This window comes from Heloderma suspectum, chromosome 6 (assembly GCF_057233095.1).
Source record: "Heloderma suspectum isolate Gila_16-S chromosome 6, 16-S_ref, whole genome shotgun sequence".
NCBI lineage: Eukaryota > Metazoa > Chordata > Lepidosauria > Squamata > Helodermatidae > Heloderma > Heloderma suspectum.
In genome coordinates this window covers 37444616-37457515 of record NC_139463.1, presented here as the reverse complement: position 1 = coordinate 37457515, position 12900 = coordinate 37444616, and the positions used below count along the sequence as shown (strand labels likewise).

The window sequence follows — 12900 nt, the reverse complement described above, 5'->3', positions numbered from 1 at the left end:
ACACAACACAATGCAATAAATAAATTATCTTCTCGCTCTGCAGTACATATCCTGCATTCCAGGCCTCCACAACATGTGACCCATCAAGCCAAACTTTGCACTGCCAGGTGTTACAGCAACCACGAGAAGAGCCTTCACTGTGGTGGCCCCCTTCCTTTGGAACTCCCTGCCCCTAGAGGTCATTGTACAGCTGACCTCCTGCATTCAAATTGTTTTCATTGGCATCTGATCTTGTTTTAAATGGTTTGCAATAAAATAATCTTACCAGCTATAGAGGAGGTTTTGTTTGCTTTTTAAACGTTTATTGGAACGCCTTTTATTCTGGCAATGTGATTGACGAAAGCCTGTTTTATCCTAGTGATGGACATTACAGACATCATCCATGGGAAGGTGGATGATGAAGAGAAACAACATTTTATTCCCTTTCAGCAGTAAGTATTAGAACAGGTTTAAAAAGCAGCATGTTGCTGTGTGGATCCGGCCTTTGCCCTTGGCATAGGATGTAGACATTTGAAAAACTTCTGCTTTTAATTGTTGAGAAAGGTAACGGAAGAAGGAAGTTTTCTAGCTGCAAAAGGGGGCCTGAATATTTGTGAGTGATTCAAGAGCTGGAAAGAAGGCTGGGTGGAAATTACAATTATTTCATTCCAGTGTTGTAGGCTGCTTTGTGATGGCTTTGCCCTGAAAGGCAGCCTATAGATATTTTAAATAATGGGCAGAACAATTCTGTGGTTGCTGTGAGAGCATCCCAAGGACCGTAGGATTTTTTTAGATTCCACCTCCTGAGCCTGTAGACACTGTTATGTCCTCAGGAGGGGGACTGCGGGCTCCAATCCCTCCTCCCCCTTGCAGACACCATAAGAAGAACTGTGGCAGCTGCTTTCCAAGGTCCCAAAAGTGACTTTGGGGAGGTGACAAAGAGGCCATTCCAGTGGGTGAGGAGGGGAGAGGAGAGGACAGGATCCACCGTATCTTGTGGTCTCCCTAGCCCCAGTTCCACCCGCCGCAGCACAGCCTCTCTAGATGGGCTCAGAAGACCATCTAGAGGAAAAAATAACAAGGAATATTGGGAGGCTAAAATGGCCTCTGTCACTCTTTCTCCTCTCCTGAGTGTTGGCCCACAGAGCATAGTATATTCAGAGCACTCTGGCATTTTAAAAATCTATTCCTTGGTTGAATAGAGGAAAACATGAATAAAATATCCCAAATGGCTGTGCATTTTAGTTTTAGGGTGTCTCTACATTAAGCAAAACCCCGCAAAAACCCACATCCTTTCCGGAGCTTCCTGCTTTCGGTTTCTTTGCGGGATTAGGAAGGGCTTCTTTACATGACAGCCACATGGTTTGAACTGAGGGAGTGCCTTCCCTCCCTCCCTGGCATGTGTGCAAAGGAGGGGTGGGGAGTCTTGTTTTCGTGGCTTAACTTCTGCTGTACTGTTTTCTCGCAGCCCCCAGAAAACCTCTGACTTACTTCTGAGTAGAGATGAAATGTAAGATTGTGCTGTAAGTCTGCAACCCTCGGCACACTTACTTGGGAGTAAGCCCCATTGAACTTAATGGGGTGCTCTGAAACAACAGAGGACATTGCTTCTGAGCTTGGTGGGGTGGGGGATCAGATGTGTCTCCCTTCATTGCAGGGAGGCATTTTAACCTCTGCTCCCTCCAATTGAGAAATGCGGAGGCAGGAGTCGCAATTGGCAGGCGATTCTTGCCCTCGCGCCTGTCAAATCTGCTAAGGTCTCCTTCTGTGCAACCCCGCTCCCATCCTCAATGCCTTCGTCATCCTGACCGCACCCCCAACAACTGAAAAGAAATGCCCACAGCAGGCAGACACAGCTGTTTCTTCCGCTTTTGGAGAATTTCACGGGGAGGTCGTGGCGTTCCTGTTCCTGGAAAAAATACCACATTTTTTTGCATTTGGGGAAAACACGAGATAGGCTGGGGGAAATTGCAGGTGGTGCCTTGGACATTAATGGCGTCGAGTGAAGAGCTTGCAAATTTCCAAGAGAGAGCCACCTAAATAGCAGGATAAGAGCTCCATGTGAAGAGCCCCTAAGTGCATACACAGCTTTCTGCTGGAATGAATAACACATACATACTTCAGCTTTTGGGGCCAATACAGGCAAAATGCCATGCCTCTCTCAACCATGCTTAAGTATTTACCACAGTCAGTATCACAATATCCTTTAACCATGGGCTAAGGTGGGAGGCAAACATCCTCCTCTTGCAGGAAGGAGAATATGTTCCCATTCTCTTAACCATAGTAGAAGGAAGAACATGGTTGAGAGAGCCTTGACGTTTTGTGTTTAGCGGCTTAATGAGCGTTAAGTATAGTGCAACGTCCTTTGGTCCTATTCCAGGGGTTACAGTTTGGACCTGTTCAGAGCATGAGAGGGAGATGAAACCCTGGAGATAACCCTACTTTGGGCCAAAGGAATGTGCACATTTTACTGCTGAATTGGGAAAAGCAGACTCCAGGCTTGTGGGATCTACTTTGTATTTTACTAGGACTATGAGATCCACTGATGGGAGCTAGATGCAAAATAGTGGCACAGGGGAACATATGCTAAGAATTAAGGAGCTGGGCACCTTTGAGCACATGCTCAGGCTGAGAATTCATGATCAGTACCAGAACCAAGCTCACAAGTTCGTTCACATGCAAATCCACCCGTGGTTTTCCCCGGAGTTTCCTTCTTCAGACAGCAACCTAATTTGGAGTGTGTGCTTGGAATATTTTTGTTGCTGCTGTTGTTGAACAATTGGGAGTCAGAGGGTAAAATCCAACAGAAGTCCTACTAAGAACAGACTCATTGAAATGAATAGGACTTAAGTTAGTCATGACTCATTCATTTCAGTGGGTCTCCTCTAAGCAGGACTTATGTTGGATTTTACCCAGAAACCGCTGTCAATCTATGCAAATCACCCAGAGATCTATCAGTAGATCCCAATCTACCTTCTGCCCACCGTTGCTCTTAGGCAGAGGGAGGCCACCTGGTGGCCTCCAGATGTTTCGGACCACAATTCCCATAATCTCTAACCATTGGCCATGCTGGCAGGGGCTTATGGGTGTTATACTCCCATTCATCTAGAAGACACAAAGTTGCCTGGCCGCACTCTAAGGTGTCTGAGGTCGATCTGTAGATAATGGAAGCCTGGAAGTTCACTTCAGTTTTTTGTGCTCCTCAGGATTGCCATGGAAACGTACATCAGGCAGCGGCAGTTAATCATGGCGCCTTTAATAACCTCTCATGTGATTGGAGAAAATGAGCCCCTCACTTGTGTCTTCAACAAAGTCATTGCTGCCAAGGAAGTGAATCACAAAGGGCAAGGTACACAAATGAGATGAAAAGATGGCTTTTAAAACCACTTCGAGTGGGAGGGGAGAATGGGGGGGGGGGTTGAGATTGAACCAGCGGGTGGGGAGATTGTGTTGGTTAGAAAAGAAATTACTGACTTGGGATGGTTCATTGGTCAAGGTCACCGGGGCTGCATTGCTTCCGTTGGGTCGTATCGGAAATCTCTTTCTCTCGTTTGATTCAGCTTTGCTGCTGAACGGCGAGATGTGCAAATATTCAGTTGGCCCAGCGGAGCTCTGTACGAAACGTGCTGCCATAAAATGTGCAATATGCAGTGATAAACATCTGCATCGAACTCCAATTGAGGCAGATTTTGCAAAGTGGAGAGGGAGGAAGTGGTGCCCTCAAGGGATGGAAACAGAAGTGGATTCCCTAAAACAGGGGCAGTTGAAGCTCTTTCAGCCTGAGGGCTGGGTTCAGTTTCAGAGAAGCTTGAGCTGAGCTAGACAGGACAGTGGGCCACCTGCAGGGCCCAGCAAGCCCTGGGAGACCCACCCACTTTTATTAGTGCTATGAGTAGCAACAGGATAGTGATCCCAGTTGGTGACTCTGGGTCAGGGAAGAGGTTAGGAACACAGAAAGCTGCCTTATACCGAGTCAGACCGTTGGTCTATCTAACCCAGTGCTGTCGACACAGACTGGCAGCAGCTTTCCAGCATTTCAGGCAGGATTCTTTCCTAGCCCTACCTGGAGATGCCGGGGATCAAACCTGGGACCATCTGCATGCAAAGCAGGGGCTCTGTCACACTGAGCTACAGTCCGTACCGGGTTTTAACTTCCCCTCCCACCCAGCAGTCCTGATGCAGCTGGGTTCACTGCTTCACTGCTGTTAATGCTGGCATCACCATCACCATTTCTATACTGCCCAATAGCCAAAGCTCTCTGGGCAGTTTACAGAGATTAAAAACATTAAAAATACTGTATACAGAGATTAAAAGCCATTGACATAAAAACATGTGAATGGACAGTATACACAAGAGAACATATATCTAAAAGAACTTCAAGCAAGCAATCTCAAGCAAAAATCCCCATAACCATAAAACAATCCAGGATTGATTAAAAACTTACCATGTGCTGCCAAATGGCATCACTGGCGGTGGACACATTAAAGTCTCTCCCGCCCCACAGCGCTCCTCTCCGAGACTGGTATTTTCCAACCTCTCCTTCTCCCCCCAGTGATTTGATCAGGATCGCTGTTCCTTGCCCGTTGCTAATGCAAACCACGTCTACTTCAGTCTTTCCCAACCTGGTGCCCTCCAGATATGTTGGACAGCAGTTCACATCACCCCATGCTGGATATGGGTGATGGGAGTTGTAGTCTATCTGGAGATGGGGAGGGGAACTGGTGTGGGGGGAGGAAGGGACTTCTGTACAATTTTGACTATTACCACCACCACCATGCACTTCAGAGACCACAATGTTGTCTCCTAATACAATCTGCACAGTTTGCTCCCCTTCTCCAATAATATTAATGTTGCCTTCTGTGTTATCTTTGTTTTCTCCCTAGGCCTCTGGGTTTCTCTGAAGCTGCTGCCTGGTGACCTAGCTCAGGTTCAGAAGGACTTTTCGCATCTCGTTGACCGATCGACAGCTGTGGCCCGCAAAATGGGATTCCCGGAGATTATTCTGCCTGGTGGGTACTTCCGTGTCAAAGTGGGCAACTTTAAGAGAATGCAGCAGTCATGGGATAAGAGGGTTGGGCAAATGGACAGTACACCCCCCGCCCCATACATACAGTGGAGAAATATGCTGAAGTCTTACATACATCAGCCTCCCTCAAACTAGTGCCTCCCAGATGTTTTGGACTACATCTGTCAGCATTCTGACCATTGCCATGCTGGTTGCAGCCAATGGGAGGTGAAGTCCAAAACATCTGGAAGGTACCAGGTTTCAGAAGTCTTGACATACATGGTCGTTTTGGTATGGGGGACATAAATCTGGCTCCTATGAGTAACCATGTACGGATGTCTTCTAGATCAGCCTCCCCCAACTTGGCACCCTTCAGATGTGTTGCACTACAGCTCCCATTATCCCCAGCCAGAATGCCTGTGATTGATGGGTGTTGTAGCCCAACAAATCTGGAGGGTGCTGGCTCTTCTTGATGACAGACTGTCCCTGGAGGAAATTGGAATGGGAACTGGTCTAGAAGAGCCTTCCCCATCTTGGGGCCTTTCCAATGTTTTGGAACACAACTTCCATCATCCCTAACTGCTGGCTGGGGATGATGAGATTTCTAGTCCAAAACCTCTCAAGGGCACCAGTTTGGGGAAGCCGGGGTTAGAATGCCACTTCCGGGTTGAAGAGTGCATCTTTATTGCCTTGTTGCAGGTGAAGTTCGGAATGATATCTATGTCACCCTGATGCATGGAGAGTTCGACAAAGGGAAAAAGAAGACACCCAAAAATGTAGAGGTCACCATGTCTGTACATGATGAAGATGGCAATCTCTTAGAGGTACGAAGGTACTTCTGAATTAGTAAGTGCTGGACTACAACTCGCATCATCTCCATGCTGGCTGGGGATGATGGGAGGCAGAATAATGAAATGTACATATAGCATGTGCCCCTCCCCCTCTCTTTTTAAAGCAGCTAGGAAATCTCTGCAGGAACTACTAAATAATCCTAAATTACTGAAACATTCCAGTAGGCAGAGCTAAGAGAGCAACTAAGAGAGCAACCAACTAAGAGAGCGATCCTATAGTCCCTGAGTGAGCATCCCAGGGACCAAAGGACAGCTCAGAAAACCACTCCGAGATTGGAGACAACGCTCTAACCTCAGAAGGGGGTGTTGGAGATCCGTGTTCCTGCCCCCACCCCCTTGCAGCTGGTGCAGAAAGAATCGTGCCAGCTGCTCTCCGAAGTCAGAAAAGTGACCTTGAAGGAGGAGGAAAGGGGATGTTCTGGTGGGTGGGGAGGGGAGGAGACTGGAGAGACCAGGATACTAGTTATCCTGAGCCTCCTTCCCTCCCCCTCCGAAGCGCCCTCGCTAGATGGGCTGAAAAGCTTGTCTAGTGAAAAACACCCAAGACGGAAAACGAGGAGACGAAGATCTCCACTGCTGCTCCTCCCGCCCTGCCTGCTTTGGCCTGGCAGGGCATAGGAAACTTGGAAGCCTCTGGGTTTGGGGGCTTCCGAGCGGCGAGGGCGCCATCGACAGAATTGTGCCATAACAGTACTTTTTCACACAATACATAGTTTAACTTGCACAGTTCGATGGCTTTAAGAACAGATCAGACAGAATTCACGGAGGTGAAGTCTTACTGACTGAATGAAACCTCCACATCTGGAGGCAGGATAGCTGAGTATGGGATTCTGCACGCTGACAACAGAGGAGGACTTTTGTCTTTGTTCCTGCTTGTGGGCTTCCAAGAGGTAGCTGGATGACTGCTGTTAGGAACGGGATGCAGGACTAGATAGACATCTGGGCTGATCCAGTTGAGACATTCTTACATTCAAACGGGGCTTTTTAGCTCTTTGGGGGTGGGTGGGAGGCAAGTCATGGGCGACACAATAGAGTTGTATAAAATTATGTATGTTCTGGTGGGAGTGGATAGGAAGTCTTTTCTCCCTCTGTCTCCTAATACTAGAATCCAGAGTCATCCTGTGAAGCTGAATGGTGGGAATTTCAGGGGAGACGAAAGGAACTATTTTTTCACACAGCTTATGCTTGAACTGTGGAACTCACTGCCACAAGATTTAATGATGGATGTTTCAGCCTTAAAAAGGGGATTAGACAGATTCATGGAGGATAAGGCCGTCAGTGGCTACTAGTCATGATGGCGGTATCCCAGCCTTTCCCAACCTGGTCCTCTCCAGATGTGTTGCACTAAAACTCCCAGCGTCCCCTAGCCAGGCTGGGGAACACTGGGAGTTCTGGTTCAACACATCTGGAGGGGTCCAGGTTGCAGAAGGCTGCTATATATGATTTCTAGGATCAGAGGCAGTGTGACTAAATGCCATTCACTGGGGAACAATGCCAGGAGAATGCTACCGCCCTCATGTCCCTCTTGTGGGCTTCCTCCCATAGGCACTGCGAAAAACAGGACGCTGGACTGGAAAGGCCTTTGGTTTGATCCAGCAGGGCTCTTACTCCATTTTTAGATGGGGTGTTGTCCACCTCTCTTCTCTATGTGTTGACGAGTGGTATGAATGAACAAGAATACGATATTGCAGTAGAGGGCTAAGGTCAGAATTCCTAACATTTGTCAGCAGCTCTTTTGTTTTCTCTACAAATTTTGAACTGGACTTTAATTCTCAAGACCACCAGGGAACCTGCAATGCTTCCTCTAGCTGTTGAGGCCCACATTATGCCCATTCCTTTAGTCTAATCAGTGTCCGGCAAGTGTCCTTTACAAGTCTCTGGCAACTAGCCCAGCATTCTGGAAAGATTTCTAGCAGCTTAGCCAGCACTGACCGCAGTCATGAGTGCAAGTGTGGTGACTAAAGTAGCAGGCTCCATTCTAGACTCAGATGTAGTTTTGCCATACAAGTGAACTCATCACGTTGAGTTAAGTTGCCTTTTTCCGAGTCAGACCATCTGGCTGATCCATCTGGCTCACTGTGGTCTCTGCCAGCCTTCCCCACCCTGGTGCCCTTTAGATGTTTTGGACTACAACTCCCAGCATTCCATGCTCATGGCTGGGGCTGATGGGAGCTGAGGTCCAGCATGTCTGGAAGGCACCAGATTGGAGAAGGCTGGCATCCCTACCTAGAGACACCGGGGATTGAATGTCAGACCTTCTGCAGCCCCCCCCCCCCCCCCGCTTTAACATTTTCAGTGGTGCTACTTTTTCTGCCCCTTTTTCTGGTGAAGTCCTGAAGTTGTCCTTTGTCTCCTAGCACTGATTGGTTGCCACCTTCTGTGATTTGTTCCTTCGTTCTTCTTTTGTTTTTGTTTTCTTTTATTTCTTGTGTCATCCAAAGAAAGCTATCCATCCAGGTGCTGGTCACGAAGGTATCTCAGAATACAAGTCCGTTGTCTACTATCAAGTCAAGCAGCCTTGCTGGTATGAAACTGTAAAGGTGAGATTGTGTCGTGGTGGTGTGTGTGTGTGTCAGGGGTGGGGGAGAGTATTAACACTGAGCATCCTTTCCTGTGATCTAGAAGCCCGGAATTTGGAGCACATCCTGTATATTAACAGCAAACACGGTTTTCCGAGTGCGGATGCTTATGGAGCTAAAATGGAACAATCACCCCACACAAGGGGGGAGGTATCAGCAGGCTTGGGAAAAAAAACAACATTTTGCAGAAGCACAAACAATGTTTAGGGGGGAAATGGGAGGGAATTCTGAAACAGCCTATGAGAACCAAGCATGCTTAGTGGTCACGAAATGGTAGGGGTGTTGTTGTTGTTGTTCAGTCATTCAGTCATGTCCGACGCTTCGTGACCCCATGGACCATAGCACGCCAGGCCTTCCTGTCCTGCTCTCTCTCCCGGAGCATACTCAAGTTCATATTCATTGCATCGGTGATGCTATCTAGCCATCTCATCCTCTGCCGTCCCCTTCTCCTTTTGCCTTCAGTCTTTCCCAGCATCAGGGTCTTTTCCAGAGAGTTTTCTCTTTGCATTAGGTGGCCAAAATATTTGAGCTTCAGCTTCAGTATCTGTCCTTCCAATGAGCAGTCAGGGTTGATTTCCTTTAGGACTGACTGATTTGACCTCCTTGCAGTCCAGGGGACTCATAAGAGTAAAACAGGGGCGGGGATGAATTGGAGTATCTGGAAGAGAGCATGGCTGGCTGGAACACTGAACAGGAGGTCTCCACATTGTTTTGTTTTGTTGGAGCTCACACTTACAGGCTAGAAACCCCAAACGTGAGACGGGTCTGCAAGTGGGGCATCATCGTTTAATTTAAGTGCTGCGTTTCCACAAAAAGTGCCCGAAGCGGCTGACAACACAACAGGAATACAAACACAAGAAACCAATGCATCAATTACCATAGGGTATGATTCCAATAATAAACAGTCCAAACAGTTCATTTCACTAATACTAACATTATAACGTTTCAAATTAATTGCAAAATAGGCAAAATCAACCATGACAACACAAGGTCAGTGATTATTTATCAGTACTGTATAAGCCAGAGGCAAATACACTAAACCTTTCCTCTGTATTGAGGCATTAATATACCATACACAGTAGCGTTGTGCCAAAAATTTCTCCCATATTTTTTTTACCATTCTCATTCAATTTGATAGAAGATTATTGATTGATTGATTGATTGATTGATTGCATCTATATCCCGCCTTTTTTCGTCTTGCAAGGAACCCAAGGCGGCTTACATTCTCCTCCTCCTCCTCTCCATTTTATCCTCACAACAACAACCCTGTGAGGTAGGTTGGGCTGAGAGTCTGTAACTGGCCCAAAGTCACCCAGTGAGCTTCCGTGGCCGAGTGGGGAATAAAACTCGGATCTCCAAGCTCCCAGTCTAACACTCTAGCCACTACACCATGCTGGCTCTCAATGATGAAGACATTTTGGAGAAATTCTCCAAAATTTGGTTGGGGTTGGGTTTCTTGAGCTTACTTTACTTAGGTGGCCAAGGAATGAGCACAAGTGTCCTGTTTTTCATTGTACAGTCCTCTCTCTGGCTACCTGTAGCCTCCTCAGCTTCCCAGACGTCCATTCCAGCCCAGGTTAAGGCGCCATGAGGTAATTTCTCCCATGGGGCTTTTTCAGATCAGGACGTGCAGGCAGCCTGGGAGGCTAGCTGTGATTAGGGAAGCCCAAAAAATAAATTCTTAAGCATCCTGAATGAGGCAGGACAATGGAGGCTTCTTTCATGGGGGGAGAAAATGTTCGGGAAATTGGAGGACAGATATTGGCAGAGCACCAACTCCACCTCATCCCTGGAGCTGGACACAACACTGCCCCGACCTGCATCGCCACGGATGCAAACTGGGGGCCGGCCTGCCAAGGGAGTTGATGCTGTTGAAGCACGAAATCTGCCAAAACACTTAACAAAAAAGAAAGAATCTGTGCTACCAGCCCTGCCAATGGGGAGCCCTAACTGGGAGAAACTCTGGAAAATTTCTCCTCCCCTGGGAGAAATTCGGTGAAATTGTCTCCCAAACTTCTCTTCCCACAAGTAAGGGAGAATTTCAGGAGGCCATTTGTGCACAGCTCTAATGCACACTGCAAACAGCTGCCCCAGGAGTACAAAGTGCAAAAGATAGCGACTAGATTTGTTACAGCCTGCAGAACTGATCCCTCCCAGGCTCCACTCTCTCATGCTGGTGCAGTTCTCACACCGCCAACAGAGACCAGGCTGGTGGTGTTAAGTCTCGTCCTCTGTGCTTTGGATGTTTCTGCTGCTTCTGGAGGGCCTGTGGTGGCTGCAGATATATACCCAGCTATTCTGGAAACTGGGTGTTTTCAGTTTCCCCAAGACAGAGCTCACCATAGTCCACTCTCTCATGCTGGTGCAGTTCTCAAGGCTCCAAAAAAGACAAGGGTGGTGGTGTTTAGTCTCTTCCCCTGTGCTCTGCGCATTTTGTCTTCACAATGGGGCATAGGACACGTATAATAGTTACAGGACTTCCATGCTAGCGAGAAGTCTGGAATTTGGTTTCAGATGTAAATCAAGACACCCTGCCTACCAGGCAACCCTGAAAGTAGGATATTAATACATCTCTCTCTCTTGAAATAGGGACAAGGTGTATCCTCCATGGTTGGATACAGCACATAGATAAACTATGGAATTTGCTTCCACAAGGCATAGTGATGGCCACCAATTTGGATGGCTTGAAAAGGGGATTAGACCAATTCCTGGAGGAGAAGACTATAAATGGCTACTAGTCCTGTTGGCTATATGCTACCTCCCATGTCAGAGGCAGTATATACACCAGTTGCTGAGGAACATGGGCAGGACAGTGCTGTTGCAGTTATGTGGGTTTCCTTGTGGGTTTCGTGTGGGCAGCTGGTTGTGAACACTGTGTGGAGAATTACTGGACTAGATGGATCCTTGGTCTGATCCAGCATGGCCCGTCTTATATTCTTGTGTTACTTCCACATTAGCTAGAAAACTGACATCTTGTGTGTGCCTAGTCCATGTTAACGTCCAAGTAAAAAAAGATGTCATGACGAGGCCAGCACAGAACAGACACCCTATATACCAAGGCACTGGTATATGGTCAGAGCAGCTTTGCACAACCTGGTGCCCTCCAGAAGTTTTGGACTACAACCTCCACCATACCTACCCAGCATAAGCAATGGTTAGGGACAGTGGGAGTTGTAGTCCAACACATTGGGAGGGGGGAGGGGTGGGTTAGAGCGTTGGCCAGGAAGAACTGAGTTGAAATCCTCATCTGGCCATAAAGCTCACTGAGTAACTGGCCACTCATGCTCACTTAGCCTCACCTACCTCGCAGGGTTGTTGTGAGGATAAAATGGCCTTCCAAGGCCAATCTTGTTGAGCAGCATCCCTGGTGTTGCTGGAGGCGCACCTTAAGAAACACTAGGCTGGAATCATATAGGGTTTTAAAGGTCAATTCCAACGCCTTGAATTGGGCCCAGAAAACAACTGGTAACCAGTGCAACTCCTTCAGCGCTGGAGTGATGTGGTTTTGCTGATGGCTGTGTTTAATCAGGCGGGCCACTGTGTTCTGCACTAGCTGCGACTTCCAAACCGTCTTCAAGGGTAACCCCACGTAGAGCGCATTATAGTAGTCTAAACAAGAGGAGACCAGGGCATGTACTACCGATGGGTGCAGATGGTTAGGGAGATAGGCGCGCACCCGCCATATCAGATGGAGTTGGTACAGTGCTGCCTGGCTAACAGCCGGCACCTGAGCCTTTAGATAGCTGGGAGTCTAAAATGACCCCCAGGCTGTGGACCTTGTCCTTCAGGGGCAGCCGCACCCCATTCAACACCAGGTTAACCTCCCCAAACCTCCCCTTGTCTCCCACCAAAAGTACTTTGGTTTTGTCGGGCTTCAGTTTCAGCTTATTCCTTCCCATCCAGCCACTCACTGACTCCAGACACCTGGACAGGGTTTCTATAGCCACCCTTGGTGAGGATTAATGAAATCACAGTAGCAGCCAGGAACATACATCAATTCCTTTAGCAGCCAGGAACATGTAACCATTATTTCTTAATGCCAAATGATTCTCATATTAGAACTAGGTAGGAATTGGACTTAAATAATTACCTGGGCTGGGCATATGCTTGGACAAAAATGGAATCCAGGTACAGAAAGATAGCCTTCCAAAATTTCTTGCCAAGGAAATGAAAAGTGTGTCCTTGTAATGAATTTATACCTATTTGAAGACTCATAATATGCACGTTATGTTGTTTATGTTGTGTGTATGTTGCTAAGATGGAAAGCAACATACTCTCTTTTCTTTTTGCTTTCATACCCTAGCAAAATTAATTCTCATCAGACCTTTCCATTTACATCCAAAACGTTTTGCGATGGAAGGAGAAGTGTGTCCTAGATTCCCACTGTTACAGATGAGATGATTAATGACATGATGTGGCTGCGGCCAAGTCAACTTGGCTACCATATCCCTCATGTAAAAAACAGGAAATCATGGGCCGCATTTGA

The 12900-nt window shown here is 47.4% G+C and overlaps 1 protein-coding gene across 1 annotated transcript in view; it reads left to right on the top strand.

The window, feature by feature from the left end:
• The window catches only part of DOCK5 (dedicator of cytokinesis 5), a 234958-nt gene that overhangs the window by 109589 nt on the left and 112469 nt on the right, over positions 1–12900 (top strand). The window contains exons 11-15 of the mRNA XM_084803950.1: positions 359–431; positions 3186–3328; positions 4863–4988; positions 5684–5808; positions 8277–8375. Of these exons, the coding sequence (XP_084660076.1) occupies positions 359–431; positions 3186–3328; positions 4863–4988; positions 5684–5808; positions 8277–8375 (566 nt within the window). The remainder of the gene's footprint in view (positions 1–358; positions 432–3185; positions 3329–4862; positions 4989–5683; positions 5809–8276; positions 8376–12900) is intronic.